This window comes from Drosophila ananassae, chromosome 2L (assembly GCF_017639315.1).
Source record: "Drosophila ananassae strain 14024-0371.13 chromosome 2L, ASM1763931v2, whole genome shotgun sequence".
Lineage (NCBI taxonomy): Eukaryota > Metazoa > Arthropoda > Insecta > Diptera > Drosophilidae > Drosophila > Drosophila ananassae.
This window is the reverse complement of record NC_057927.1, coordinates 6,993,847-7,020,102: the sequence shown is the minus strand read 5'-3', so window position 1 is coordinate 7,020,102 and position 26,256 is coordinate 6,993,847. Positions and strand designations below refer to the sequence as shown.

General features: G+C 39.1%; 8 protein-coding genes across 14 annotated transcripts; 4 read left to right on the top strand and 4 right to left on the bottom strand.

The window, feature by feature from the left end:
- Positions 1 to 42: 42 nt before the first annotated feature.
- LOC6499875 (putative leucine-rich repeat-containing protein DDB_G0290503) lies at positions 43 to 11,352 on the top strand. Of its 6 annotated transcripts, none has more exons than XM_044714312.1 (19): positions 43 to 1,389; positions 1,529 to 2,191; positions 2,244 to 2,372; positions 2,427 to 2,516; positions 2,574 to 2,663; positions 2,725 to 2,814; positions 2,878 to 3,321; positions 3,381 to 4,040; positions 5,874 to 5,957; positions 6,020 to 6,307; positions 6,366 to 6,425; positions 6,494 to 6,640; positions 6,694 to 6,840; positions 6,901 to 6,969; positions 7,028 to 7,243; positions 7,303 to 7,349; positions 7,406 to 9,731; positions 9,794 to 11,026; positions 11,085 to 11,352. In XM_044714312.1, the coding sequence occupies exons 1-19, from the start codon at positions 165 to 167 to the stop codon at positions 11,234 to 11,236; spliced, it is 8,160 nt and encodes a 2,719-aa protein (XP_044570247.1). In that variant the 5' UTR covers positions 43 to 164; the 3' UTR covers positions 11,237 to 11,352. The 6 variants fall into 6 exon arrangements, with proteins under 6 accessions (XP_044570247.1, XP_044570243.1, XP_044570246.1 ...); XM_044714308.1 differs by having other exon boundaries at positions 46 to 1,389; positions 7,297 to 7,349; XM_044714311.1 differs by having other exon boundaries at positions 47 to 1,389; positions 2,247 to 2,372; positions 7,297 to 7,349.
- A 394-nt stretch (positions 11,353 to 11,746) lies between these two features.
- On the bottom strand, positions 11,747 to 12,630 carry LOC6500685 (abnormal spindle-like microcephaly-associated protein homolog). Its single transcript, XM_001953686.4, has one exon. The coding sequence runs from the start codon at positions 12,381 to 12,383 to the stop codon at positions 11,934 to 11,936; it is 450 nt and encodes a 149-aa protein (XP_001953722.1). The 5' UTR covers positions 12,384 to 12,630; the 3' UTR covers positions 11,747 to 11,933.
- A 1,686-nt stretch (positions 12,631 to 14,316) lies between these two features.
- On the bottom strand, positions 14,317 to 16,955 carry LOC6500684 (DNA replication licensing factor Mcm5). Its single transcript, XM_032456443.2, has 5 exons — positions 16,940 to 16,955; positions 16,729 to 16,880; positions 15,565 to 16,675; positions 14,689 to 15,510; positions 14,317 to 14,621 (listed from the first exon to the last, which is right to left on the bottom strand). Exons 2-5 carry the CDS (start codon positions 16,878 to 16,880, stop codon positions 14,505 to 14,507), a joined length of 2,202 nt encoding a protein of 733 aa, XP_032312334.1. The 5' UTR covers positions 16,940 to 16,955; the 3' UTR covers positions 14,317 to 14,504.
- A 258-nt stretch (positions 16,956 to 17,213) lies between these two features.
- On the top strand, positions 17,214 to 18,944 carry LOC6499876 (protein arginine N-methyltransferase 1). Its single transcript, XM_001953684.4, has 4 exons — positions 17,214 to 17,329; positions 17,393 to 17,677; positions 17,738 to 17,967; positions 18,033 to 18,944. Exons 1-4 carry the CDS (start codon positions 17,327 to 17,329, stop codon positions 18,652 to 18,654), a joined length of 1,140 nt encoding a protein of 379 aa, XP_001953720.2. The 5' UTR covers positions 17,214 to 17,326; the 3' UTR covers positions 18,655 to 18,944.
- On the bottom strand, positions 18,928 to 20,717 carry LOC6500683 (RNA-binding protein 1). Of its 2 annotated transcripts, none has more exons than XM_001953683.4 (3): positions 20,572 to 20,717; positions 20,121 to 20,495; positions 18,928 to 19,836 (listed from the first exon to the last, which is right to left on the bottom strand). In XM_001953683.4, the coding sequence occupies exons 2-3, from the start codon at positions 20,453 to 20,455 to the stop codon at positions 19,680 to 19,682; spliced, it is 492 nt and encodes a 163-aa protein (XP_001953719.1). In that variant the 5' UTR covers positions 20,456 to 20,495; positions 20,572 to 20,717; the 3' UTR covers positions 18,928 to 19,679. The 2 variants fall into 2 exon arrangements, with proteins under 2 accessions (XP_001953719.1, XP_014766673.1); XM_014911187.3 differs by having other exon boundaries at positions 18,928 to 19,198.
- A 145-nt stretch (positions 20,718 to 20,862) lies between these two features.
- On the top strand, positions 20,863 to 22,448 carry LOC26514801 (39S ribosomal protein L37, mitochondrial). The gene is made up of 4 exons (XM_014911856.3): positions 20,863 to 21,141; positions 21,197 to 21,544; positions 21,599 to 21,879; positions 21,946 to 22,448. The coding sequence occupies exons 1-4, from the start codon at positions 20,966 to 20,968 to the stop codon at positions 22,368 to 22,370; spliced, it is 1,230 nt and encodes a 409-aa protein (XP_014767342.1). The 5' UTR covers positions 20,863 to 20,965; the 3' UTR covers positions 22,371 to 22,448.
- Positions 22,449 to 22,588: 140 nt separating this feature from the next.
- On the top strand, positions 22,589 to 24,135 carry LOC6499877. The gene is made up of 4 exons (XM_014910780.3): positions 22,589 to 22,811; positions 22,891 to 23,046; positions 23,110 to 23,276; positions 23,337 to 24,135. The coding sequence occupies exons 1-4, from the start codon at positions 22,678 to 22,680 to the stop codon at positions 24,011 to 24,013; spliced, it is 1,134 nt and encodes a 377-aa protein (XP_014766266.1). The 5' UTR covers positions 22,589 to 22,677; the 3' UTR covers positions 24,014 to 24,135.
- Positions 24,120 to 25,912, bottom strand: LOC6500682. The gene is made up of 5 exons (XM_001953681.3): positions 25,141 to 25,912; positions 24,957 to 25,092; positions 24,747 to 24,900; positions 24,502 to 24,688; positions 24,120 to 24,435 (listed from the first exon to the last, which is right to left on the bottom strand). The coding sequence occupies exons 1-5, from the start codon at positions 25,233 to 25,235 to the stop codon at positions 24,222 to 24,224; spliced, it is 786 nt and encodes a 261-aa protein (XP_001953717.1). The 5' UTR covers positions 25,236 to 25,912; the 3' UTR covers positions 24,120 to 24,221.
- Between the last annotated feature and the right edge of the window lie 344 nt (positions 25,913 to 26,256).

The following is a 26,256-nucleotide window of genomic DNA, read 5'->3' as shown; positions in this document are numbered from 1 at the left end:
AAATGCAACAAGTTGTAGCAACGTCAGCTGGTGAAATGTTTTGGCACCCAATGTGTTGACATGGTAACACATGGTGGCAATCGAGGTTTCCAGGCATATAGGAACACCTTTCTTGGCCAGTATTGATTCAACCTTTTTCCGTGGATGTTCTTTGAAATACCAATATGACGACTGCGAGTTTGCCCAGAGTTCCCGAGGGACTTCGGGATCTCATGAAAGTTTACACCAAAGAAGTTTTGCGTGAAAAGCCATCCGATCTGTACGAGTTTTCGGCCAAGTTTTTTAACATGATTGTTGGCGAGAAGTCCCACCAAGCAGTGAGAAAATACGAACCAGCCCAGACTTACGAAACCATTATGAAAAACCGTATACGTCAGCAAGTGCCCATATCCATGGTTTTTAATATAATACCCGAAAATCTGACGGACTTGATCAAGCAATTTATAAAGGCTGTTCTAAGAGAAAAGCCGGAAAACATTTATATTTTTGCACAGGAGTATTTTCAGAGACTATCGAAGGAAAAGTCCGGTCGTACGGAATACACAAAGTATGCCACATACGAAAAGTCATTGAAGGACAAAGAAAACGTAGCTCTTGTGGCAAAGGTAACCTGTGAATGTGGACGTGTACTGAGTGCAAAAACACAGAATGTGGAAAATAATACTGTCCTCATTGAAAAGGAAGAAAAGATCGACTCTAATATACCCAAGAAAGATGATGAAGAGAAAAATTTAATTAGTATCACCTACATCAAATCTGTAGTTATTATTCAAAGGAACTTTCGCCGATATCTGAAGCGGGTGAAAACAGGTCCAAATAAAAAGGATAAATGCAGTAGCATGGAATACATGACTTCGATTTTGCTGCTCCAAAGACAATTTCGCCGGCTTATTGCTAAAAAACGAGTGGAAAAACTCAAGCTTTCGCGTACAAATCAACCAAAAGCTAAAATTGACACGGCCAACTATATGAATGCCGTTCTCATTATTCAAAGACATTATCGCATATATTTAAAAAAGAAGCAGGAGCAAAATCGATTAAAAAACGAAAAAGTTTCCTTGGCAACAGCCGCCATTATAATCCAGAGAGCCTTTCGCAGGATGTTGGCCGTACATAAGGCCAGAAGGATAACCTCGGCCAGTGCCGATCATCCCGAGGACCTTAACGACAATGCCTCCGAAACAGGATCCTACACCTCCGTGTCGACAGCCCTCCTTTCAACGGAATCCACCGAGCTGGGGGGAACCAATTACGAGGAACGAGTTCATCAGAAAATAATCCACGAGGACGAGGAAGTGGAGAACAGCAACGTGGATGGTGGCCTGGGAAAGGAGTATTTTGAAGAACCCATTAAAGGAGCCGAAAAATCGATACTTCTAAGAAAAAGCGGTAATTACATTTGCATAAGTTTGTTGACTGTAATTTATTGCTGTAATCTAGTTCTGAATTTTATTGCCCTTAAGGAAATTTATAGTAATAATAAATAAGTTTAGCTTCAATGGATTTTATTTATCTTGACATGTTGCAGATACCCTAAGTGGCCCATTAATCGAAAATCCGGAAGACCATGAAAGTAATGATTACTCTGAGTTTGAGGTCGAGAAAGCAAAAGAAGAACTTGAGGATGAATTTAGAGCAATTAAAAAACGGGATGCACAAAATCCATCTGAACTGGAATTAAAGCTGGAAAAACAAGATGAGCTTCAAACTCAGAATCTTGATGCCAAAGAGACCGAAAAGGCCTTAGACTCTAAAAAAGAAAATGATACTCATTTAGAATCTGAAATTGAAGCTAATCTTAAATCTCAAAAATCCATCGAGAATTTGGAAACCGAGAACGAAGATGAAACTAGAAATATCGAAACTATCAAAGGCTTGGAACCCATAATTAAATCTGAAATAGAGCCTAAAAACACTTCAGAAGAGCCGGCAGAGACTAAAAATGATACACTTCAAGAAAGTGAATCTCAAAATGGGAAAAAAGAAGAGGAAGAAAAGGAAAGGTCAAATAAGATATTTGTTGACACTCCTGAAGATTTAGAAAAAAAAGATAATATTGAAATCATAGAAACAATTCCTCCTCCAAAATTGGTCAAAGCAGAAAGTCAATTGCAAGCAACTCCCACCATTTCCATAGAACATGTTGATGATAGTCCCGAAGAGAATCCACAAATTCAATCTGAATCTAATGGTAAATAAAAATAAAATAATATGTTAAGAATATCAAAACAATTTTTTTAAAGTAGATATTGTGCCAGAATCATCCGAACCCTCAATTATATCGGCAGTAGATCAACCAGAAAGTTTATCTGAGATTGAAGTAGAAAACCTTAAGTCTATTCAGGATACTGACAAAGAGGGACGTGATCAAGGTAACCAATAATAAAATTTATGTATAAATATTTGATTTTAATAATATTTTACAGAATCTCGAAAACAGTCATCAATAGATAATGAAAAAGAAAAGCCTGTTAAATCTTTAGTTTCCAATACAAGTCAGGAAGAAAAGAATAAGGGTACTCAAGAATTATACTAAAAATTAACATTTTATTAATATAGTTTACCTTTTACAGAATATCGAAAACAAACTTCAATAGATAAAGACAAACATAACCCTGTTGAATCATTACTTTCAAACGCAAATCAGGAAGGTCATGTTCAAGGTGCTCAAGAATAAAAATAATTTTTTATTATTAGTTTTACAAAACAATTGCATCTTTACAGAATCTACAAAACAATCTTCAATAGATAATGACAAAGAAAAACTCGTTGAATCTTTAGATTCAAACGAAAGACAGGAAGGACACAAGCAAGGTGGCTAAGACTAAAAATAATGTGTTAATATTTTATTTTATGATTAAAGTTCTCCCTATACAGAATCTCCAAAACAACCTTCACTCGATAATGAAAAAGAAAAGCCTCTTGAGTCATCAATCCTTAACCCAATTCAGGGAGTTGCATCAAATGAAGATAATTCCTCAAGGGATGAAAATGATATTGAAACTGGTCTTATACATAGAGCTAAGAGAAGTTTAGAAGAACTTGAAAGTAACTTGGATAAAATCAAGGAAAATTCCGAGAGTATAGCTGAAGAAAACAATGTTGAGAATCTTGTGGAAAAAGAAGGGAATCTCAAGAATAGCATCGAACGGATTGATCAGAACAAAAGTCAAGAAAAAAACTCTGATGCACCTGAATGTAAAAAAGAAATGGAAACACAGGACAGTCCAGAGATGGTTGCTAACATCGGGGAAGATTCCTTGGAAAAAGAAATAAAACCATTAACACTTGAAGATGTCGTTGGGGAAGTTGAAAGATTAGGTAAACCAATTGTAAATACTAAAATTTATAAATAAAAAAATTTCGAAACTTTTATTTAGGTGATGAAATAAAGAATGATACCGCGGAAACCATTTCCAACATAAAAAATGCTGTAAGCGAGAGTATAGATGCAGTTGAAGTTAGCAAAGAGAACTTATTAAATAAACAATATAATGAAAAGTTATTCGAATTTCAAAATAATAAAAAAGAATCCACAACAGATCCCAAGGATGAAAATGTAGACCAGGAAGAACCACTTTCTAGATCCAAACGAAGTACCGACAAATCTAATGAACAATCTAATGAAGAGTTAAACGAATTTCAAAATAATGATATAGAATCCAGAACAGATCCCAAGGACGAAAAAGTAGACCAAGAAGGACCACTGCTTAGATCCAAACGGAGTACCGAAGAATCTAATGAACAATCTAATGAAGAGATAAACAAAATACAACATAATGAAAAAGAAACCACAACAGATCCCAAGGATGAAAAAGTAGATCAGGAAGGACCACTTATTAGATCCAAACGAAGTACCGAAGAAACAGAAATAAATTTAGATTCTGAGACCGACAATTCTAAAAACCTAACTGGGGAAATACCAAAAGAGTCATTAACTGAAGGAGGTGAGAAGAAACTTATGGAGGAAACGACAATGTTACACCACACTAAGCTACCCTTAGCCGAAGAAAGTTTTCACGAGAAAAATACAACCAAAGGTAATAAAAATCGTTCAATCCACATCAAGTCACAAAGTAATTATTCGAGAAAGGTCTTTCTCTCCGGAATCGGATGTAAACATAAAAAATTAATTTGAAAAATATAAATAATATTTTGTTTCTAGAGTTGGATGAAGATCGATGCAGAATCGAACTACAAATCGTTTAAGGTATTCCTCTCAACAATCGGATAGAAATTGGCCAAGATATAGCCTTCGCAGGGGGCTTATTGTCCTCCCCATGCACTTTCCCCATTTTGAAGGGGGTAGCCCAGAAAATCGGACGAAAAATCTAAAAAATATTTTGTTTCTAGATTTTGATGCAGATCGATGCAGAATCGAACTACAAATCGTTTAAGGTATTCCTCTCAACAATCGGATAAAAATTGGCCAAGATATAGCCTTCGCAGGTGGTCATATTGTCCTCCCCATGCACTTTCCCCATTTTGAAGGGGGTAGCCCAGAAAATCGGACGAAAAATCTAAAAAATATTTTGTTTCTAGATTTTGATGCAGATCGATGAAGAATCGAACTACAAATCGTTTAAGGTATTCCTCTCAACAATCGGATAGAAATTGGCCAAGATATAGCCTTCGCAGGGGGTCTTATTGTCCTCCCCATGCACTTTCCCCATTTTGAAGGGGATAGCCCAGAAAATCGGACGAAAAATCTAAAAAATATTTTGTTTCTAGATTTTGATGCAGATCGATGCAGAATCGAACTACAAATCGTTTAAGGTATTCCTCTCAACAATCGGATAGAAATTGCCCAAGATATAGCCTTCGCAGGGTGCTTATTGTCCTCCCCATGCACTTTCCCCATTTTGAAGGGGATAGCCCAGAAAATCGGACGAAAAATCTAAAAAATATTTTGTTTCTAGATTTTGATGCAGATCGATGCAGAATCGAACTACAAATCGTTTAAGGTATTCCTCTCAACAATCGGATAGAAATTGGCCAAGATATAGCCTTCGCAGGGGGCTTATTGTCCTCCCCATGCACTTTCCCCATTTTGAAGGGGGTAGCCCAGAAAATCGGACGAAAAATCTAAAAAATATTTTGTTTCTAGATTTTGATGCAGATCGATACAGAAACGAATTACAAATCGTTTAAGGTATTCCTCTCAACAATCTGATAGAAATTGGCCAAGATATAGCCTTCGCAGGGGGTCTTATTGTCCTCCCCATGCACTTTCCCCATTTTGAAGGGGATAGCCCAGAAAATCGGATGAAAAATCTAAAAAATATTTTGTTTCTAGATTTTGATGCAGATCGATACAGAAACGAACTACAAATCGTTTAAGGTATTCCTCTCAACAATCGGATAGAAATTGGCCAAGATATAGCCTTCGCAGGGGGTCTTATTGTCCTCCCCATGCACTTTCCCCATTTTGAAGGGGATAGCCCAGAAAATCGGATGAAAAATCTAAAAAATATTTTGTTTCTAGATTTTGATGCAGATCGATGAAGAATCGAACTACAAATCGTTTAAGGCATTCCTCTCAACAATCGGATAGAAATTGGCCAAGATATAGCCTTCGCAGGTGGTCATATTGTCCTCCCCATGCACTTTCCCCATTTTGAAGGGGATAGCCCAGAAAATCGGACGAAAAATCTAAAAAATATTTTGTTTCTAGATTTTGATACAGATCGATGGAGAATCGAACTACAAATCGTTTAAGGTATTCCGTTCATGAATCGGATGATTATTGGCAAAAATATAACCATCGTTGGGGCTCATATTGGCAATTCATACAATTTCCCAATTTTATGTTTAATATTGTTTAAAGAGTTTTTGTTAATATTTGGCCTTATGAGGAAATCCTTGAATTATAGATAGCTTGGTTAATGAAAGTGTAATATCAACTGAAGCTGAATCCTGTGAACCTGGACAAAAAAATGTCCTTACTAAAAGTCTAGGTAACTAAAATCTTCAAGAATTTTTAAAATAGTTATAATATCCTTAAAATGTATTATTACAGAGATAGATCCATGTAAAGAATCAGGTGATGATCTTGAAGCTAGTAAAGATAATGAAAAGCAGACGCTTGTTAAAGAACATGCAAGCACAGATGGTACTAAATTATTTGTCCCTTCAGTTGAATCTCCAAGTGAAAAAGAACTTCCGACATCAGTTGATAAATTAGTTGAAAGTATAACTTATGATGAATTAAAATCTGCAAACGATATTTCTTTGAAAGATAATAAAACTGGAACGAAGGAGCTCTTAGAAAAAAAAAATATTGACGCATGTAAAATGAAAAGACAAGGTAGTACACTATTTTATTAATTGTTTTTTAACAAAAACTTATTAAGTTTTTTTTATAGAAATAAGTATCCAGGTAGATAATGGAAATTCTATACAGATTGATCCGACAGATGCCACTGGTAAGCTATTTTTTAACATCAGGCTTCTTATGAATTATATTTTGAAAATTTATTATCCCTTTCTGAAGACACTATCAAGAACGCAAAAGAATCAAATTCGGCTTCAATGGAAAAACATTCTGCAAATGAAACAACAGATAGTTTTAACAATGCTAAAGAAGAAAAAGAATTCCATTCTGCAGATAAAGAATCGGACAAGGAAGTCGTTGCCATTGGTAAATTTGCCTTTTAATATGTTTTAGATTTAAAAATTAATCTTTGTTTATAGAAAAAATTCCTTCTGAAGACTCGAAAACGAGCCCTGCAGAAACTACCGATAAAAATGCAGTTTCAAAAGAATCGAATAGTGAAAAAAATTCAGGGGATAGTTCGTCTGCCCTAGAAAATAAGCCCAACGATGCCGAACTTGATAATGGTATATACATTTAATTTTGTTTTAAAATTTTAAACGTTACATTGTTAAATTGATTTTTAGCCGTTACTGTAAACAAAGATGACGAAACTATTTTGAAAAGTTCTAGTAAAGAAAGCATTGATAAAACACGTAAGGAGTTTGTCATTTTTAAAGTTTTTAATAATATTCTCTCTTTCTCCCTTCTCAGCTACAGAATCTGATTTGGAAAAGGATCAAGGAAAGGAACTTTCCGACGAGAATGATCTTCTAATTAAAACAGAGGAAGTGAAAAATTTAGAAAAGGAACTTTCTTACGAGAATGATCTTCTAATTAAAACAGAGGAAGTGAAAAATTTAGATGAAGTAGAAATTAAAGAAACCCAAGCCCCTGATAGCGATTCTCCTGTCAGCAAAGAGATAGATGGTAAGTAAATTTAAATTTATCTCAATAGTATTATTAATATTCTTTATTCAAAGTCCCAGATTCCAAAGCCGAGAAGCCGATCGATTCAATTCCCTCAAAAACTGAAGTAAATTTTGGTAAGATTTTAAAAACGAAATGTTCTTAAATTTGTTTTTGAATTAGCAGAAAAACTCTTCATTGCTTGTAACTAATCAATTAATTGGCACCCAAAATTTACCAACTAACCATATTGAGATTGAAAAAAACACCAAGAAGTACTCTAGCGTTAATGTAAAAGATAAAGATATTGGCACTTTATCATCGGGACGTCTGGTTCCCACACCAATTGCTGAACTGCAGCTGAAATCATTTAAGAACACTAACGACGATGGCGCCTGGTATGATATATATGTAGAGAACCCGATTCCATTGGATACAAGCTCAGGAGTCCCTACTGAACCTGTTAAATCTCTAAAAACTGATTCCGATCAGCCAACAGAAATATTTGAGGAGCCTATTATACCTCAGGAAAGAGTTCCCAGCTATTATACGCCCCAGAAAATCATTGAACCCGATGTACCAAAAGTAAAAAACTCCGTTTCGTTTTTTGTTTCTTTTGATTCTGATGATGGCAAACCCAAATACCAAATACCAAAAAGGTTCCAGGATCAATCGAAGAAAAACATTACTGAAAATAAACAACCAGATGCTGATTCTAATTTAACCAAATCTGAAGAGGTTGAAACCTTTTCTTCTGATGATAATGAAAATGAAGAGGAAATTGAGGTGATAGAAGTTTCAGAAGGAGATCCTGAATACCAGAAGATGGCTGGAACAAAACTTCAAACCATCTTAGAACTAAATGAAAATGAACAGATCAATGATGAGCAAAATAAAAATAATCCAGCTGTGGATCCAGAAACAGGTGAATTGTCAGCGGTAGTTAAAAGTAATCTTGGAATCTCTAAGGAAAGAGACTTAAAAGAAAAGTCTGAAGAGTCTACAAAAAGCGATTCTGATTTGGAATCCCTCTATAAGGCTGATATTTTAAGCCTCACAAAATCGGTTCAGATTATCGAAAGAGCTTACAAAAGGTTTAAAAACAAGAGTGCAGAAGTCACCGAAAAACAAAATATTAAAATTGATAACAGAAAAGATTTCACCGAACAACAAAATATTAAAATTGATAAATCAAATGACGTCACAGAAGGACAAAATAATGAAATTGATAACTCAGAAGATGTCACCGAAGAACAAAATATTGTAATTGGTAACTCACAAGATGTCCCCGAAAAACAAAATATTAAAATTGTTAACTCTAAAGATGTCACCGAAAAAGAAAATATTAAAATTTGTAACTCAAAAGATGTCACCGAAGAACAAAATAATGAAATTGATAACTCAAAAGTTAATAATGCTGCTAAAATAATACAAAAGTGGATTCGCAATATTTTAGAGAAGAATTTAAAAAAACTTTCATCAGATAATGTAAAGGATAGCCAACAAATCTTAGCTGCAAGAAAAATTCAAAGAGCATATAGGAATTATGTAAAAAAATTACAGAATGCAAATGAAGAAATATCAAATGAAGAATCGATTAAAATTGAAAATAACGATTTTCAAGAAGTAGAAAACAAAGAAAAAAATAACCAATATAATGAAAAGCAGAAAAACGCTATTCTTATAATTCAAAAAGCGTTTAGGCTTTATTCTCAAAGAAACAAAGTTAAACAAAACAAATTGGAATTAGATGAAAACGACTTAAGGCAAAACGAAGCCGCAATAAAAATACAAAGGGCATTTAAAAGATATTTAAAATTAATCCAAAAACCAGATATTGTAATGCAAAATGAGTCTAAAGAAATCGAAGAAGTGCAAGAATCTGTGAAATCCGATTCAGTTACTACCCAAGAACAAAAATCTAAACCAACTGATACCCGAAAAGGCGATCTTGAAGTAAAAGCCAAGGCAGTTATAATAATACAGAAAGCTTTTAGACAGTATTTGGAACGAAAAAAGTTAGAACACCTTGAGGAAAACTCATTTGATTCACAATCAATTACTAGTTCCCGAATAACAACCATTGAAAATGCAAATTATGCAGCTGATGCAACGCCAACAGATAGTTTGATTCAGGACTCCGTTGAAAATACGCCGGAAATTAAGCCAAAATCTGAATGGTTCGTGGGATCAACACTAATTATACCAAGCCAGGAAGTCGTTGAGGAACCTCTCAAGATCGAAAGTGGTCCGGATACAGCAGCATCGGCACGTAAAAGCACGCAAGTAGTAGAATCAGTTGAAACCGTAGATAGTTCGCATGGCTCGCTTGAATCCAAACAAAATTCTGGTACTAAATTTGATGAGACTGTAGGCAAGGATATTGAAAAGGATAATGCACTGTCTTGTGGTTTAGCAGGTCCAGAAGATGCTGAAGTTAAAGCTGAAACGGGTTCCGATGAAGATGCTATTCTTCTAACACAGTCCAACTTGGATAAAATCGAGCAGGGTAAGCGAATTGTATTTATTTTGTGTAATAGAAACTATTTATACAAATATTTTAACTTTTAGATATCCTTTCCACTCAAGAACTGGTCAATAATTTCTTGGAAAAAGAAATTGAGTTCTCATCTGCACAAGGACCTTATGAAAGTGAAAATCTTAAAGAAGTCGTAGAAGAACCTTGCATTAAGAAATCTGCTTCGCTAGTCAATTTATCTGAGGAGGAGACAGGAGATCCTACGGATTCTTCACTTTCGGAAACTACTGGCTTAGATACTTTATCAGCAGATACCATAGACAAGGCCACAGTGAAGTTGGCCAAGCCCGAGGAAGTGATTGAGAAAATGTCCCAGTTACGTGAATCTAAGAGTCAATCCTCCCAGGAAAGGATTCAATCCGGTGATGCTAGTTTTGAGGAACCCATTGTGCGGCCAATGAGTTCTTTACAGGAGCAAACCAGCATGGACATTGAAGATGGCGATATTATCGTTTACAACCGTCTGCAGCGAGATGAAACCCGTGAGAGTTCTGCCCAGAGTGACTCCGTGGTTTTTGGTGATCCAGAGACGGAAAAGATTCCGGAAAAAGACGAAGAATCCGGCAGAGTGCATTTGATGCGGCACTACACCATTGCTGGGGATGATCCCCGAGGTCTATTCCGTTCTGTGACCATTGATGATGCACTTAATTATGAAGAGGACATGGATTCAGGTCATGGCATACAAAATGCAGCCAGCTTTTACTTGGACGATGAAACATCTGAGAACATTCGGAAGAAAATGATGGCCTATTCGCTTAGTGAAACGGATTCCGATTACATTGATCCCAGAAAGGTGAGTCAAGAGGACTTCGATATAGACACGGCCATGGCAGATGCCATGGGCACCTCCACAGAGACAGAATCAACCATCGTATCGGCAGCCACCAAGATACAGGCTGGAGCTCGGGGATTCCTCACCCGGCGCAGATTGCGGCGCGCCAGTGCTGGCACCAAATCATCCACCCAAGACACCAAGGCGTCATTTGGCAATGATGCCATTAGCGAATCCCTAGAACGATTCATCGAAGAGGAGGCGGCCAAGAAGATACAGGCTGCATATAGAATTCATACGCGCAAACGTAAAGGATACCCCCGAAAAATGGAGGGCATCAGCCTGGAGAGCAACCTGGCTGCCAGGCGACAAAAGCTGCAGCGCGGAGATGCCCTGCGGAATGACTCTACCCCGGATGATGAGCACAGTGTGGCCACCAATGGTGGGCAGACTCAGAAAGCGGCCAAGCCGCCACGCCACAAGTTAGTTGGTAGGTGTGATAAGATATTAAAAATTATATTTCATTTAATAATTATTTTTCCGCAAAGGTGATGCCAAGTCCAGGGCCGCTATGGAATTGAAATGGCTTACCATGAGGCAGAACTCAATGCCCGTGCAAATCGACTGTGAAGTATTCAGAGTAATACCCAAGCATATGCGAAAACGCATTAAAAGCGCCGATGCTAACAAAAGGAAATAAAACGTACGTAAATTAAGTAAATACGCTGAATTTTATCCAAATAAAATATATACATTCGATCGACAATGTTTTTGTTATCAAACAAAACTGACAAGCTTCCGGGACAGAGGCGGCTATTTTTCTAAAATTAAATGAAATTTATTTAATTTGACTGGGGATGGGCGGATGTTTTTTGTCTAACAAACTCTTGGCACCTTGCTCCGAAACGTTGAACACATTTGACAGGTTTATAAGTTGGGTGTGCACCTTGGGTCAATGCACCGAATCCAGAAAGCAAATGTCTCGCCCCAGCCACCAGCCTGGTTTTATTCTAAATTTAATAGGAATTCGGAAAAATTTGGGAAAATGCGTACGCATTCGCTTTTATTCGCAACATAAACATTTATCAATCAAATTAGACATTCTATCGAAATGGAAAATTTATATCCTTAACGAAAATGTTTATGTACATACGCAACACTTTTGAACCCAAAAATAGGCCTTAGGAAAATACAAACAAATTTTGTAACATTAATGGATAAAGTTGTCTTTCAAGATTCCTGTTTCTTGAGTGAGAGTATTTTATTCTTTGTGGAGAGAAACTATCATTTAAGATTAAGCTATTTACACGACACATATTTGACTAAAAGGTAGGTATTTGAATACACATATTTTTGTATGTACAGTAGAAACTCGAAGGGGCGGACCACCCCATCCACTATGCAATTGGCTCACACTGTTTTAGTTCTTTGCGAGCCTTGAAGCCCCGGAAGCCAGCCTGAATCTTCACCGCCGCATCTTTGGCGATCTTCTGCTGCTTTCGCACCAGAAATCCCCGGAATCCGGCCTGGATCTTGGTGGCACAGCGATCCTCTACAGACTTTCCGCCATTTTCTCCGTTCGACTTAGCATCGCCGCCAGTGGGGCGGGGAGTGTTTCCCTGGTTCTCCATGAGGGCGTTGTTCTGTGGCCTCTGACGCTGGTTTCGCCGCAGATTCGAGTTCGAGGAACGATGGCTGGATGTGCTATTCTGACTGGAGGACTTGCTTGATCGGTGGATCTGCTTGCGCACTCGGTATCCACGAAATCCTGCCTGAATTTTGATGGCCGCACTCTCTTCGGACTGCAAGGATGATGCTGATTCCGGGGAGCTCGGGTAAATGTACATGATCCTCTGATGCAGGGTGACGGAAATTTCTTGTGTCTTGGGGCCTTTGAGCTAATTGAATCCGCGTTTACTACCAAAGACAATCAACCAGTATTGGGGGTATATAGCTTTTCCGGAGGAACGTGCTCGGTCGAGATCTAAAATTGTACTGACGTGCAACAGATGCTGGCTTGGCATATGTACGACGAGAATTTTCATTTTCATTCATTCACAAAACAAAGGCCCCACTCAGTGTGCTCGCTCTTTTGCTTTTTGCCCCAAAAGTATCTTACAGGCACACTCACACGTGCCACTCTACCTCCTTCGTGTCTGGGCCATTCTGTATCTATACCTCGGTGTTACATACACGTATCCGCCAGATACATTTCGGTTGGCGCTCTCTCAAATATGGGATGTTGATGACGTTCAAAAAATCTTATTTCGGAATATGTGGAGGCATGTTAGAAACAATTATCTAATTCCCTCGACGATCCCAATTAATAACGAAAAACAATAATAATTGGCGATCATTATATAACAGCAATTTCTGTTCTGTTTTATGGCCAACCGCTGGTTGGAAATTTAGTTTTTGAAACTAAAACTGGACCTCTCCACTGAGGGCGACAGCACTGGGGGACTTGTTTACATTAGATATGGGGTCTACGTGGCGGGTGGCTGAAAAGAATAAAGTAAATTGATTTGGATGAAAAGCAAGCTACCAGATACACATAGATCCGTACACATATGCATTTATGCAATGAAAAGAACATCGGGTGCATCGCTTTATTAATGGAAACGATGAACATGCACCGTCCGAGGTAATTGAAAAATATTTACACACATGGGCATAAATATTGCAATATGAATTTCAATTAAAATTTTATTGTTTGACTTTTGAATCATCTTGACATTGGGTACGAAAGGGCAAAGTACCATAATATCAATTGAACGAAACCGAGTAAGGGTGTTTCAGAATTTTCCCCATTTGGAAAATCTAAAAATTTCGAACTAAATTAAAATGATACAATTTTATATCAAACACATGTGGGCGATTGTTTTTCAGCGAATGTGACTATATAAATTGTGGAACTTTTTAAAAGTTTTGGAACCGCAAATACGGAATTTTTTCTAGCAATTCGATCAATAAATTTTGGAAGAACTTGACGTCAACAAAATGGCGTCACCAGGAATGAATGTATCGGAAATAAATATTATTGCAGCGAAGCTTAAAATAATAAAGTCATTTTATGGATACGTATTTTGTGGTAAACAAACATGTAAAGATTTCCTTCCGGAAATTCATAAATATTAAAATGCTTATATTCGCCATTGTTTTTAAATGCCAAGAAGAGTATGAGAAGCTTACGTATTTCAGAAAAATGTTGCATGTATCGAGTACATTTCTGCGTGCACACTTATGTATTATTATGTGGCTGTGCATGCGCAAATATACTAATTGAGTTTTGTATAAAAGGAAGTAATAAACGTTCTCAAACAGAGGAAAAAATATTTTTAAAAAATTGGCAAAAGGCCAAGGTAATATGATTGGTTTTTGTGATTTGTCCGAATGACGTAGGCATACAAAACACACCCGAATCTAGAACGAATTTGTCCGTTTGTGGTGGAGAGTTGGAGGCCGACCCCACCATGTGTGTGTGTTTCTGTTCAAGCATCATCAACAAACAAAATTAAGATCTTGCTTATAATCTCGTTTTTCTCAAATGTAAACAAACTTTAATATTTATGTAACGAATCATCTGCGGGCCGATTACCTTATGGATTTTTAAAACCATGGGATTTCCTCGTTATCTGAATATTTTGGAAAAAAGTATAAATTTCACTTTTGTGTATTTGCCAAATCTTGGGAATACTTGAAATCTGAAATCCTTTTATCTAAAATGAAAAGCATCTGTACAGCATCAAGTACGTTGTGGGACATAGAACAATTTAAATGTTAATCGTTAAAATAGCTTTAATTTAAATAGTAAAACACACACAAATTAAAGTTTATTTCTTTTTTTAAACTATTTTGGTAATAAAGAATGTGTAGGTTTTTCTTAATAATAAAGATGAGGGTACAAGAATGACAATAGCTTGATGTAACATGAAACGAATGATAAATAATTATGTAAATAACACTGGTTAGCAAATGCGATACAGCATCTTTCGCTGCATCCTGTGCTGAAGCTCGCCACGTCGAATCATGGTGTGAATCACTTTCATGATGGTGCGTTCCTCATACTTCTGACGTAAAAAGTCCTACACAAAATAAGATATATATTGTTAAGTAATCGTAAATAAATAAAATCTTAAACAAACAACATACCTGCAGAATGTTCTGCTCCGAGACTTGAGATCCAATAGCAAAACGACGCTTTAATTGCTTTTCGATGCGATTAAGAATTTCCTGGTCCTCCTCCGTGGTAAATCCTTCGGCTCCAGCCAAGCTGCCAGTCATCGCAGCATCCAGAGTGGACACTTGGAACAGCCGAAGTGCCTCGTTTACATGCTCATCGGTAGCAAATGGAAGCAAGCGTATTTTAGCCAGAGATTCCGAGATACGGATGACAGCCTCCAGCTGGCGCACGGTGATCGGAATGCTGAGTCGCTTGTCAGAATTCTTCTCCTGCTGGCCGGCTCCACTGCGCATGAGGACGTAGCGACTCTTCAGCTTCTCACCGGCAGCCTCACTCAGCCGTGGACCGCAATGGGTCCGACAGTAGTGAATGTACTTCTTGAACGTCGACAACGATATCTCTCCTTCTGTCATTTCTTTTGGTAATGGTTTGCTGGAGCTAAGATGGACATTGATGATATGCTTGGCTAGAGTAATATCCCGCGTTTCATCGTGGACATCCTTGACAATGAAAATCATATCAAAACGGGACAGGATAGTGGGCATAAAGTCAATGTTTTCCTCGCCCTTGGTATCGTCCCATCGCCCGAAAATGGAGTTGGCCGCCGCCAGAACAGAGCAACGGGAATTTAAAGTGGTGGTGATGCCAGCCTTAGCAATGGATATGGTCTGTTGCTCCATTGCCTCATGAATAGCTACACGATCGTCTTCGCGCATTTTATCGAACTCATCGATGCAGACCACTCCTCCATCGGCCAAAACCATGGCGCCACCTTCCATGACGAAATTACGCTAAGAAAAGAATAATATTAAGGGACTTACAGGAATACAATAAAATAGACATACAGTTTGCGGATCCTTCATAACCGACGCCGTCAGACCAGCAGCACTAGATCCTTTGCCAGACGTATACACTCCAATGGGCGCCACCTTCTCCACGAACTTAAGCAACTGCGACTTGGCGGTACCAGGATCACCCAGCAGCAGGACGTTTATGTCGCCACGACGGCATAAACCGTCGGGAAGGCGCTTGCGGGATCCACCGAACAGCATGCACGTAATGGCTTTCTTAATGTCCCGCGATCCAAAGATACTCGGAGCCAAAGACTCGGACAGTCGCTCATAAATATCCCCAGAGGCGGCCATGCGCCGGAAGTTCTCTTCCTCGTCGCTGGTGATATTACTATAACGGGAGATGGCGCCAGCACCCTCTGAATCTACGGTGATGCCCACCACTCGCATATAGGGAGCACGAACACCTACTACTGCTTTCTCACGTCCATCCTGTCGAGAAGGTCTTCCAACTTTGCGAATCGAGTAAATTCCCTGGATCAAGACCCGATTGCCGGGCACTACGCGTTCGCAAAGAGAGCGATCGCAGAAGAGCTGGAGATGCCTGGGGATTTCACCCTGGGGCACAAAGTCAGGCAGCTCCTGCAGTTTGAGGGTTTGAAAATCGACGCACTTGCATTTGTCTGGCATGATGAAGAAAGGATCTAAGGGACATTTGGGTCTACCAGCCTGCTCTGTGGTGCACTTCCTGGGCAGGGCATATCCCTCCAATCCAGGATTTACTTTAAGGTTTGGTATGACAGTGCTGCAAGACATGCACTGGATAGACATCCGGGTGGCCTTGGCACTAATTCCGGAAGCAGCTACAATGATACCAGCTATCTTCACCAACTTTGACACGCAGTCAGACTTTAATTCGCGGATGTTCGTGGGGTTGGCATTAGAGGTCAGCAGAATCTGGATGTCATGCATGTGCTCCTCGTGTTCCGGACGCGGAGCTGTGATCTCGTCAGCCACCTCCCGAGCAGCTTCCTCAAATATCTGCAAGTGCTCCGTGGGCTGCTTGTTCAGCTTGTCTGCCAGAGCCTCATCGAAACCGACCAGGTCCTCCATTTCGATCTCCAGGAAGTACCGGCCATTGAGATAGTTCCTCTTAAGAGTGTCACTGAACATGAATTATGATTAGTTGTGTTTGGGTTTAGTTTCCACTCCACTCACCGATATTTATAAAAGAAGTTATCCTCATTGAAGGTTCGTATGAATTCCTTGTACTTCTTTTTCACAGCCTGCAGATTGATCTGCGCGTCCTGCTGGTTCTCACCGCCGAAATTGTCAGAGAAAAACACTCCTGCATCGTCAAAGCCTTCCATCTTAAGCAATAAACAAAGTTAATATGAGATTTAGAAAAGGTTTAAGGTTCGCTTGATGCCTTGTGCTATTTATTTTGCCGCCAATTTGCCAAGCGGTAATGTGGCAGTCTTTTGATCGCAAAATAATGCACCAAAAATTGTAGTACTTTCCAACACATGTTTCCTCAAGGGCGCCGAAAAGGGGATTAGCGGGAGTTATTTGTTTCTCTTTATCTATTCGGTTTTTAATTAAAGATAGGCTTAATATTAAAAAGCATTTGATTTTCTTCTCTCCTGTCTAACAATTACAAATGCATCAAATGGCAAAAAATTTCAGTTTGAGCCACCCATAGATGTAGTGTTGTACAACGAATTTGCAAACTAGCGTGCTGTAGCAATAGTTCATTTTTTAGTCGCTACCTTTTTTCGACGGGAAAATTTTTGAGAGACGCTAACAAAATTTAATTATGGTGAGTTACGGTTGACCTACTTGTAATTTAATCAGGAGAATAGCTAACCCAGTCATCCGACAGGCCAGCACAGACATCCCGATGGAAGCAGCTGTGGAAAACGCGACCGGCCTCACGCCCAATTCAAACAATGTGCTGAAAAAGCTGCCCGCCAGCGGAACAGAGTCGTCTCCCGGAGCCAACGCTAACGCCAATACAAATGCTAATGCCGATGAGATGACATCGCGGGACTACTACTTTGACTCCTATGCTCACTTCGGCATCCACGAGGAGATGCTCAAGGACGAAGTGCGCACCGTCACATACCGCAATGCCATGTACCACAACAAGCATTTGTTCCAGGGAAAGGTAGGAAAGGTTTTTTGGGTTATTCCGTCTTTTTCATATCGGGGATCCTCTTTATTGCAGACTGTTCTTGATGTGGGCTGCGGTACAGGTATACTTTCAATGTTTGCCGCTAAAGCCGGTGCCGCTCAGGTCATCGCAGTGGATTGCTCCAACATTATTGAGTTTGCCCGCCAAGTAGTCATTGACAACAATCTTCAAGATGTAATCAAGGTTGTCAAGGGCAAGATTGAGGAGATTGAACTGCCAAATGGTATTGAGGGAGTGGACATCATTATTTCCGAATGGATGGGGTAGGTTTTGCAGACTGACTGAATCAAAAGTATTGTGAACTGAATTTTGTGCGTTTTTTATGCAGCTACTGTCTTTTCTACGAGTCCATGCTGGACACTGTTCTGTATGCGCGGGACAAGTGGCTTAAACCCGGCGGTATGATGTTCCCAGACCGGGGAACTCTATACATTACGGCCATTGAGGACCGGCAGTACAAGGACGAGAAGATCAACTGGTGGGATGATGTATACGGCTTTGATATGAGCTGCATCCGAAAAGTGGCTGTGACTGAACCCCTAGTGGACGTGGTAGACCCCAAACAAGTAGTATCTACTTCCTGCATGGTTAAGGAAGTCGACTTGTACACCGTGCAGAAGGCGGACCTCAACTTTGCTTCACAGTTTAGTTTGACAATCAAGCGCAATGATTTTGTCCAGGCGCTGGTCACATACTTTAACATCGAGTTCACAAAGTGCCACAAGCGACTCGGTTTTAGCACGTCGCCTGATTCCACGTACACACATTGGAAGCAGACGGTGTTTTACTTGGACGACCAAATGACTGCAAAGAAAAATGAGGAAATCACCGGAACGTTCCAGATGAAGCCCAATGAACGGAATAATCGCGACCTCGACTTTGTGATCGACATCAACTTCAAGGGCGAGCTGTCAGAGATACACGAGACGAACACATACCGTATGCGCTAGATCTGCCATAACAATCCCGATTTTCATTGTGGACTGGGGCTCAGAGCCCGCAGAAGAGTTATATAAAAATGACTAGACGTAAGGTATATTCCAGTGCGAAATGTGCAACGAATTGTGTTGCGTCTTCTCTTAAATTTAAAGTGTACCTTTGTTAGTATACAAACTATTTTTACAATTGTGCGCCTGTTTAAATTATTATCCGATCGTAAGTTAGAGGAAAGTTGTACAGTAGCACGTCAATTCTCACATAATAAACTGTGTGCATCTTGCATGTCACTTTTTGCTGGAAACAAATATGTTTTTATTTTATTGTTTCTTTATTTGATACAAAAAAAATGGATTATTGAATGCATCGCATAGTGTCTATTGTCATCTGCCATCTATGAATTTACTTACACCACAATCAAAGCAGAGATTGCGACTTTACTTAAATTATATCCTCTTGAAAACATCTCAATGGCGGTCTCGGGAGTCCGACCGGCTACGGCGATCGCGTGAAAAGCTTCGGCTGCGAGGCGAACGGGAGCGGCGTGGAGAACGGGATCTGCAATTAATTTATTGTGGAAAATGATAAATAAGTTTAAATATAAATTCTTTTAGTATAGCGCACTACTGAGTAAAGAGGAAGTGCATGTACATACGCCTTAAAAGTTCCTGAAAATAAACGATTCCTCTATAGTGCCATTTTGGCAAAAATAATTGAAAACTACTAAGGTAATCGCGCAACATCTACTCAGAGAATTGTGGATAGAATTATTTTCATTAAAATTTAAGGTTGGCTGAAGTATAACTTGATAAAATAATTGTTTTCTGATAGATTTTGTCCCTTCTTATGAAGATTATAAAAGGTTTTAAATGTGGATAGGGTCAGTTTCAGTATTAACACAAAAAAGGATTTTAAAACTTAATCGTCAAGCGAAGCACTTTGATGGATAAACAAAAAAATGAATATTATTTAAAAAAAAAATCAAAGATACGCAGGATAACTTCATAAGTAGAACTCTGGCGACTGCAATGCTCTTCTTCTACGATGAAAACGCGCAGAACTTGATAATTTTTAGAGTTGAGAGTTGAAAGTTGAAGTTTGCTGGCAGTGGCTGTGAAGATGGTTGCTGTTGTGGGTTGCTGATGTTGTAGAAGGAAGAAGTAGCAGTGGAAGTAGTTCTAGCCGAAGGAGTTATCCTGAAAAAGTGTCGATAACTCTTATTTAAAACATACCAAACGCTAATATATCAATATATGTAGGTGTAAACAATTAGTACCTCCATGTACATTAAGAGGGTCGGTTTTACTTTGAATTCGTTGGATAAACTAATAATTGTAATTTGGCAAAGGACATAATAATATGAATTATTTTTTTAAGGAAATTAAATGTATTCCATTTTCTATAAATGATTTCAACGGACCGGAACATCAATTGGAAGTAACTCCAAAGCCCTTGGCATTGCCTGTAATATTATTATTACCTGTAACGTCCAGATCCGAATCGTCCGCCACTGCCACTGCCACTACCACTTTCGAATCCACCACGCCGGCGGTCACGTGAGCGCCCGGAGGACATCTCTACGCGAATGCGTGTGCCGCAGCAGCGAGTTCCGTCCAGCGCCCGGGTTGCGTCCTCCGCATCACGCCTGTCTTCAAACTCAACGAACGCAAAGCCAGGTGGGTTGCGAGCCACCCATACGTTCCTCAATGGACCGTATTTGGCAAAGGCATTCTCTATTTCGTATTTAGATGCCGATGATCCCAAGTTTCCCACATACACCTTGCAAGCCAGATCCCATTCTCTGTACCGGGGCATGTCTCTTTTGATGATCGCGAATTGCTAGCCGTAAATATATCTAAAATATACATTTCATTGTAGATACAATAAGAAAAGCTTAGCTGGGATTGTTGGGACAAAAATATTGCAATTACCTCTTAATATTAACTTTTAATATTATAGTTTATTGGAGAAAATTTCCGGCAAGCACCGTATTGTTGCAATCGGTAAAAGTATGACCGTACTTACAATCTAGTGAAAGGAACTTGTGCAGATAGTTTTCGCGGGAGTTTGGGTGATAACAGGAATTGAACAATATCTTAATTATTTAATATATTTTATTATAAAAGATAGTAAATAAATAAAGATTCATTGTTATATTAAGATACGAAAGGTAGAAAGCCGATGGAGGAGGAATTCTGTGATTTCGATAAGACGATGATTTGTGTAGCAACGTGACTGCCTATCGCCCGTCTCTAATTCCCATTTCATAACCAGTCCGCCGGGCTCCACTTCTTTAACAAAAACATTAGCTAAATCTTAACTGAAATGAGGCTGACGAATACTTTGTGTGCCCAGCACATTGGCTGGCATTTCAAGAAGCACTGGCTGGTCCAGGGAAAACGCGTTCCAAAGGAAACAGGAGCAGCCGCCGAGCTTTTAAAACTGGGGATAACCATCAAGACACCAGAGGATATATTAAACCCCAAGGTGGAGATGCCGAGGTTCGTTGGAATGTAAAAACATCCTTCATCTTAAATAAATGTTATCTTCATTCAGAGTCAACATAGTTGGAGACCGGGAGCGGCCAATTCCTCTAGACAGTTCGCATCCAAATTGGCATTCAAAAGTTTGTCATTCGATTTCTGATACCAACGTTGTCGTTGGCGGTTTGCCCCAGGCCCAGGTCCTAACCAACTCTATAGAGATTCCGACGTTTCCCAAGAAAATCGAAGATGCGATTGCTAACCAGGAGTTGCCCAGTTCCATTGACAAGAATGTGAAGCACGCTATTTTATCTTCCCACGTTTACGACGCGGAGCAAGTAAAGTTGCCAAAAGTTAGGAACCCAGATCGTCCCAATTTTAACCTGCCACGAACCTATGGAATTTCCCACGAACGGATCAAGTAGGAAGAACCTAATTTATTTTTTAATATGTATTAATTTTTGTGCATTTTTAGTCGCCTTTTGATCAACAAGCTTTTACACGAAAGCGAGAAGTTAGCCAACGAGTCAGTTACCTTGCAACGAAAGTGGATGGACAATGCTCCATTCCAAGCCTTCATATCCCAGGATGATAACCTTCTCAACTTTGATCTCAGTGCGCAAAAGGTAGTGGTTGCCAATAAAGCAATTGAGGCTATAAAGGGAAAATTTGAAGGAAATGTTCCCGACCTGTACCCAATGAAGTGCACTATTTCGATTCCAAAGCAGCATATTTATGTTAATGAAAACTTTTATCGTAAGTTTTAAAACACCTTATACCAAAAAATATGCATTTTTTCATTATGTATTCGTCTCTCCTCAGCTTTGAGTGCGGACCTAACCTGTGCACATCCACACACCATATTCTCGGTTTTCAACAAGCACTTGGTCAATAACGTACACAAATCGGAGGTGACCAGCTCGCAGCTGCATGCGAGAACCCTGCTCAAAGCCTTCGGTGTGGCTGTGGCGAGGGCCAAGCAACTGCATGGAGACTCTGCCGGCGGTGTCCTACCCAAACCCATAGTGGTACAAAGTGTACAGACAGACGGCCGAACCTTCCACTTTGGTGTACTACAACTGAACACACTCGATATTGGAGCCAACAGTTCCACCAAAAACTTGTGGTTCCAAAGGCAAAGCTATGATCTATTTTCGGAATGTGGCTACAAAGGTGGAAAGTCGTTTTTGGAGAACTACAATGGCGATGTCTTCCGCATATTAAATGCCTTTTATAACAACTCTTAAAATATAAATGCGCCTTAAAAATAAAATCTGTTTTTGTTATGTGTTCCGGTCAGATTAAATAAATAGAATTAAAACATGTTTGCTTTCGATAGATGTAACAGTCTGAATTTCCGCTTGGATATTCCTGTTTATCCTTTGATCGATATCCGCGCCTCAACCCCTCCCAATCAATTCGAATTTTTCTCCATGGCAACGCGGATGCACAAATTTGTTTATGCATCGATGTATTGACTGCTGATAGGGGCTTTTTAAGACTTCCTGCACCCACACACATTTAAACTTTAAAAAGTAAAAAAAAAACGCCATCATGAACAGGCTTAAGTCAGGCACAAGCTCCAACAACAGTGGCACATCCTCGGAAACCAGCGAGACGCAAAGTGTGGATGACCAGCAAAGTTCTTCGCAGACGAACGTTCGTGCTAGTAGTGCATCATTGAGTAGGTAAGTATTATGCCAATTAAATTTAGGGTAAAAAATAATATCATTCATTTAATGATGAAAAATAAATTTATTTTAATAGAGCCAAAAACAGTTGGAGACGCATGAAGGACCTGGCGGCGGAAAAGGAAAAAGATAATGAATCCAAGCGCCCACCATGGCGCGCTGTTAGCGTCTCCACGCTTACAAAACCTGATAAAAGTGCCCTGTTGCGGGCCAAGTTGCTGGATGCTTCGAGGTGAAAAAATATAAATTATTAATTTATATTTAAACCAAATTAAAAAAATTTTACCCCAAACAGACGGCTGAGAGCAGGTAAGGCCAATGTAGCTCTGCAAACCGATTTCGTGCCCACAAAGCTTATGAAAGAGGCCAGCTTTGGTGTGCAACATGACCTTATTCTTCGCAAGGAAATTGGCATTCTAACCGATGGGCAATATTCAAAGAAGAAAGATGGGTTTCAGCAGTGTAAGTTTTATTACAAATTTATTTAAATTTATAATACTTTAAGGCCCAATGGAATTGCAGATGTCCTGACCTATTCCATGTCTCAAATGACTGATAGTGTGGATACTGTCTCCCGTCAAACTCAAACCCTTCTGCCCAAGGCCTACAATAAGGATGTGGTAAACTCCTATTTGACAAACTCCGACGAGGACGGCAGTGACATTATATCTGATGTGGAAAAGAGACTAGGCGATCAAATTGCAAAGATACGGAAGCTCAACTTTAACGAGTCCTCTCAGCCTAGGAAAAATAACACTAATGCTAACTTGGCTCCTACTCTTGCCTCTTGGCACTTTGACGACGATGCAGTGGAAATGGAGTCTGAGCGGCATTTTATACCCTATGTTATTGAGCCGTACAAGCCCTGGAGAAGCTTTGTACCTTTTCCCTTTAGGTTACGAGGTAATTCCCTTATCGGGTCCCAGAAAATAGATTGGTATGCCTTGCTGCAGTCTATTGACGACTTGATTAAGGAGTCTAACAACTTGGTTGACAAGCTGGAGCAGATTATGCTGGAGAGTCGCGTGCACCGCAATTCTGTGTTGAATAAGTTGGATAAAATACCGAAATTTGAGCCTGGAAAGTTCATTCTTCCCTCGGAGCAATGGTTGCCGCTGATTGAGCAGCAGGAAAAGCAACTTCAGATTCTTTTGCAAGGCAACGAATCAAATCATACTGATCCACTTCCACAGCTTTAAAAATGGCATATATCACTAAATAATCAGCCTTAGGCTCAAAAACAAATATTAATCATCAATGGCACTAATAAAATGTTACAAATAAAACATTCCGTTAAATAAAGGCAACACAATTCTGTTTATTTAAATTTGTAAAATATTTTGGGTCGGATAGATTAGTTAATGATAGGAAAAAATTTGTATTTAAGATATTAACAAACGAATAAGCCTATGCTTTTTTATCGCGAGAAATGGCTGACGATTTTCCCTTTCCCTGGGTGTTTTTCTTGGGCATTAGTTTCATAATAATATCAGTGGCTGATTTGCTGTCTAAAGGACAATTGGAGTAGACTTCCTCGCAAGGTCGGTCTCCAGAACGTTTTCCATGCTCGAGGGCCTCTTTTATTGCCGTTCCATCTAGCAGATAATCGACGAGGGAGTTTCTAAAATATATGGAGGTTCAACATTAACATTACAGAAAATTTTTTTAGTTAAAAAATATTGTTTACTCGGAGAGCATATGAATAAATTCATCCATTTGATCTGAGGAGCCTATTTTCATGTTGTATTCCGTGGAGCGAACGTATCCACAGACTGCACGTTGCATGCAACTCGTAGAGTCTATGTTATTTTGTCCCAGGACATCGTCGATTTTGTTTATCATGCTACTGAGAGGCGTCAGGTCATTGTCCTCACCTGTAAAAGAGATAACATGTTTTGGATCCTAATCATACCTATTAAATGTTATACTTACTTCGACCGTAGCCACCATAACCGCCATGGAATGCTGATAAAATCTTGGGGATTAAGATGATGGCGCCAATACCCACTAGAGTTCCCAAAACCACACCTCCCAAATCTAGTTTTATGGGATTGTAAGCCGACAATCCAGTTCCACCAGGATAACCCTAAAGGCATGAGGTCTTAGCGTTAAGGGTTTGGATTATTTGAAAAGATTTCATACATTTAGAGATCCATAACCCGTGGTGTATCCCAATCTTTCCAGCCTGTCTTTTGTGGAAGCTGTTTGCGGTTCACTTGGTTGTGTTTTGTTTTCATTATAATATGACCGATCTCTCTGCGTTTTTTCGGCATAGAATCTGCAGTTAAAAGTTAGTATCATTTCCCGATAATTAATATCAACTTACTTATGACTGTCCTCGTATTTGGGAATCGCAGTAACATAGCTTAGCAACAGCATAATTCCAAGCAATTGCAAGACAACAAGGCAATTCAATTTCATCCTGTTTTGATTGTATTATCCTTTGGGCTTGTAAGTTATTAAATAGTCCTTTATGGCGTTGTGTGCAGGGGATCCAACGGTGTGTTCGCTTTGCTTCAAACTAACTTTTCGAGCGGCAGTAACTCCACTATTTATAGGAGTTGCCCAAAAATTCAAGCAATTTGTCAAATTACAAAATGTCAGGCAGTGTGCAGATTTGAATGCCGTTTATGCGAGTATTTGGGAAAAGTGAGGAAAGAAACCCATTCTAGCAAGACGACTGAACAGGTGTTTGTAACCATAGAGGCACTTATGAGTGTGCACACACGCACAATGTAATCCCCGTGGAGTAAAAGCATCATAGTATTTATGCCGCTGTAATGCGCAATTTTCATTGCAGACTCAATTATTTAACAAAATTATCGCAGTCAACGTAAAGTCGCGATCACGCTTTGTGGGTGGATAAATTGAGCAGCCATGCAGTTAAAACTATACATAAATATATGTTTATGTACTATGTGTCTTCCAATGTATCGAAATCGCGACTTGGGACCACGGAGACACATGGAAGTGCTTTGCACCTGCGACAGTTGCATCATTATGAGGCGCATCCGACCGAGAGGTTTCTGGTATTAAGTCACTGACTTTTCGTCGTTTGTCTCGTAAATATTTAAATGCCTCTGAAATTAATGGGCTTAAATTTATTACACACCCACTTATATTGGAAATTAATGAAACCCTGAATGACAAATTATTATTAAAATAAAGTTCTTTATTGCGACAGTGTAAAACTCGTTGAAAAAAGTTTTTGGTCCGAAAATATGATAAAAAGTAAGTATACAAATTTCCCATATTTAAATCCAAAAATACTTAAATGTCTAGTGCTAACTGTTTTTTTTCCGGTCGGAACAATTAGTATCCTGATATGAAATATTAGCATACTTAAAGTTTGATGAGCTGAATGGGATTTGTCTTAAAGAAAGTCTGAAAACATTGCATTGTGCACAAACATAACAACTCTTATCATCGCCATCCAGCATTT

Coding starts and splice junctions, on each gene's coding strand:
- LOC6499875 (XM_044714308.1), top strand. CDS start 165: ATGACGACTGCGAGTTTGCCCAGAGTTCCCGAGGGACTTCGGGATCTC. Junction 2,517..2,573: donor TCAGGAAGAAAAGAATAAGG/GTACTCAAGAAT, acceptor TACCTTTTACAG/AATATCGAAAACAAACTTCA. Junction 3,322..3,380: donor TGGGGAAGTTGAAAGATTAG/GTAAACCAATTG, acceptor ACTTTTATTTAG/GTGATGAAATAAAGAATGAT.
- LOC6500685 (XM_001953686.4), bottom strand. CDS start 12,383: ATGTACATTTACCCGAGCTCCCCGGAATCAGCATCATCCTTGCAGTCC.
- LOC6500684 (XM_032456443.2), bottom strand. CDS start 16,880: ATGGAAGGCTTTGACGATGCAGGAGTGTTTTTCTCTGACAATTTCGGC. Junction 16,676..16,728: donor AACTTCTTTTATAAATATCG/GTGAGTGGAGTG, acceptor ATTCATGTTCAG/TGACACTCTTAAGAGGAACT. Junction 14,622..14,688: donor CGGAGCAGAACATTCTGCAG/GTATGTTGTTTG, acceptor TATTTTGTGTAG/GACTTTTTACGTCAGAAGTA.
- LOC6499876 (XM_001953684.4), top strand. Junction 17,678..17,737: donor AGCATTTGTTCCAGGGAAAG/GTAGGAAAGGTT, acceptor TCTTTATTGCAG/ACTGTTCTTGATGTGGGCTG. Junction 17,968..18,032: donor ATTATTTCCGAATGGATGGG/GTAGGTTTTGCA, acceptor TTTTTTATGCAG/CTACTGTCTTTTCTACGAGT.
- LOC6500683 (XM_001953683.4), bottom strand. CDS start 20,455: ATGCCCCGGTACAGAGAATGGGATCTGGCTTGCAAGGTGTATGTGGGA. Junction 19,837..20,120: donor TTCGGATCTGGACGTTACAG/GTAATAATAATA, acceptor ACACTTTTTCAG/GATAACTCCTTCGGCTAGAA.
- LOC26514801 (XM_014911856.3), top strand. CDS start 20,966: ATGAGGCTGACGAATACTTTGTGTGCCCAGCACATTGGCTGGCATTTC. Junction 21,545..21,598: donor ATTTCCCACGAACGGATCAA/GTAGGAAGAACC, acceptor GTGCATTTTTAG/TCGCCTTTTGATCAACAAGC. Junction 21,880..21,945: donor TGTTAATGAAAACTTTTATC/GTAAGTTTTAAA, acceptor GTCTCTCCTCAG/CTTTGAGTGCGGACCTAACC.
- LOC6499877 (XM_014910780.3), top strand. CDS start 22,678: ATGAACAGGCTTAAGTCAGGCACAAGCTCCAACAACAGTGGCACATCC. Junction 22,812..22,890: donor AGTAGTGCATCATTGAGTAG/GTAAGTATTATG, acceptor TTATTTTAATAG/AGCCAAAAACAGTTGGAGAC. Junction 23,277..23,336: donor GAAAGATGGGTTTCAGCAGT/GTAAGTTTTATT, acceptor ATGGAATTGCAG/ATGTCCTGACCTATTCCATG.
- LOC6500682 (XM_001953681.3), bottom strand. CDS start 25,235: ATGAAATTGAATTGCCTTGTTGTCTTGCAATTGCTTGGAATTATGCTG. Junction 24,901..24,956: donor CGGGTTATGGATCTCTAAAT/GTATGAAATCTT, acceptor TCATGCCTTTAG/GGTTATCCTGGTGGAACTGG. Junction 24,689..24,746: donor TTATGGTGGCTACGGTCGAA/GTAAGTATAACA, acceptor TCTCTTTTACAG/GTGAGGACAATGACCTGACG.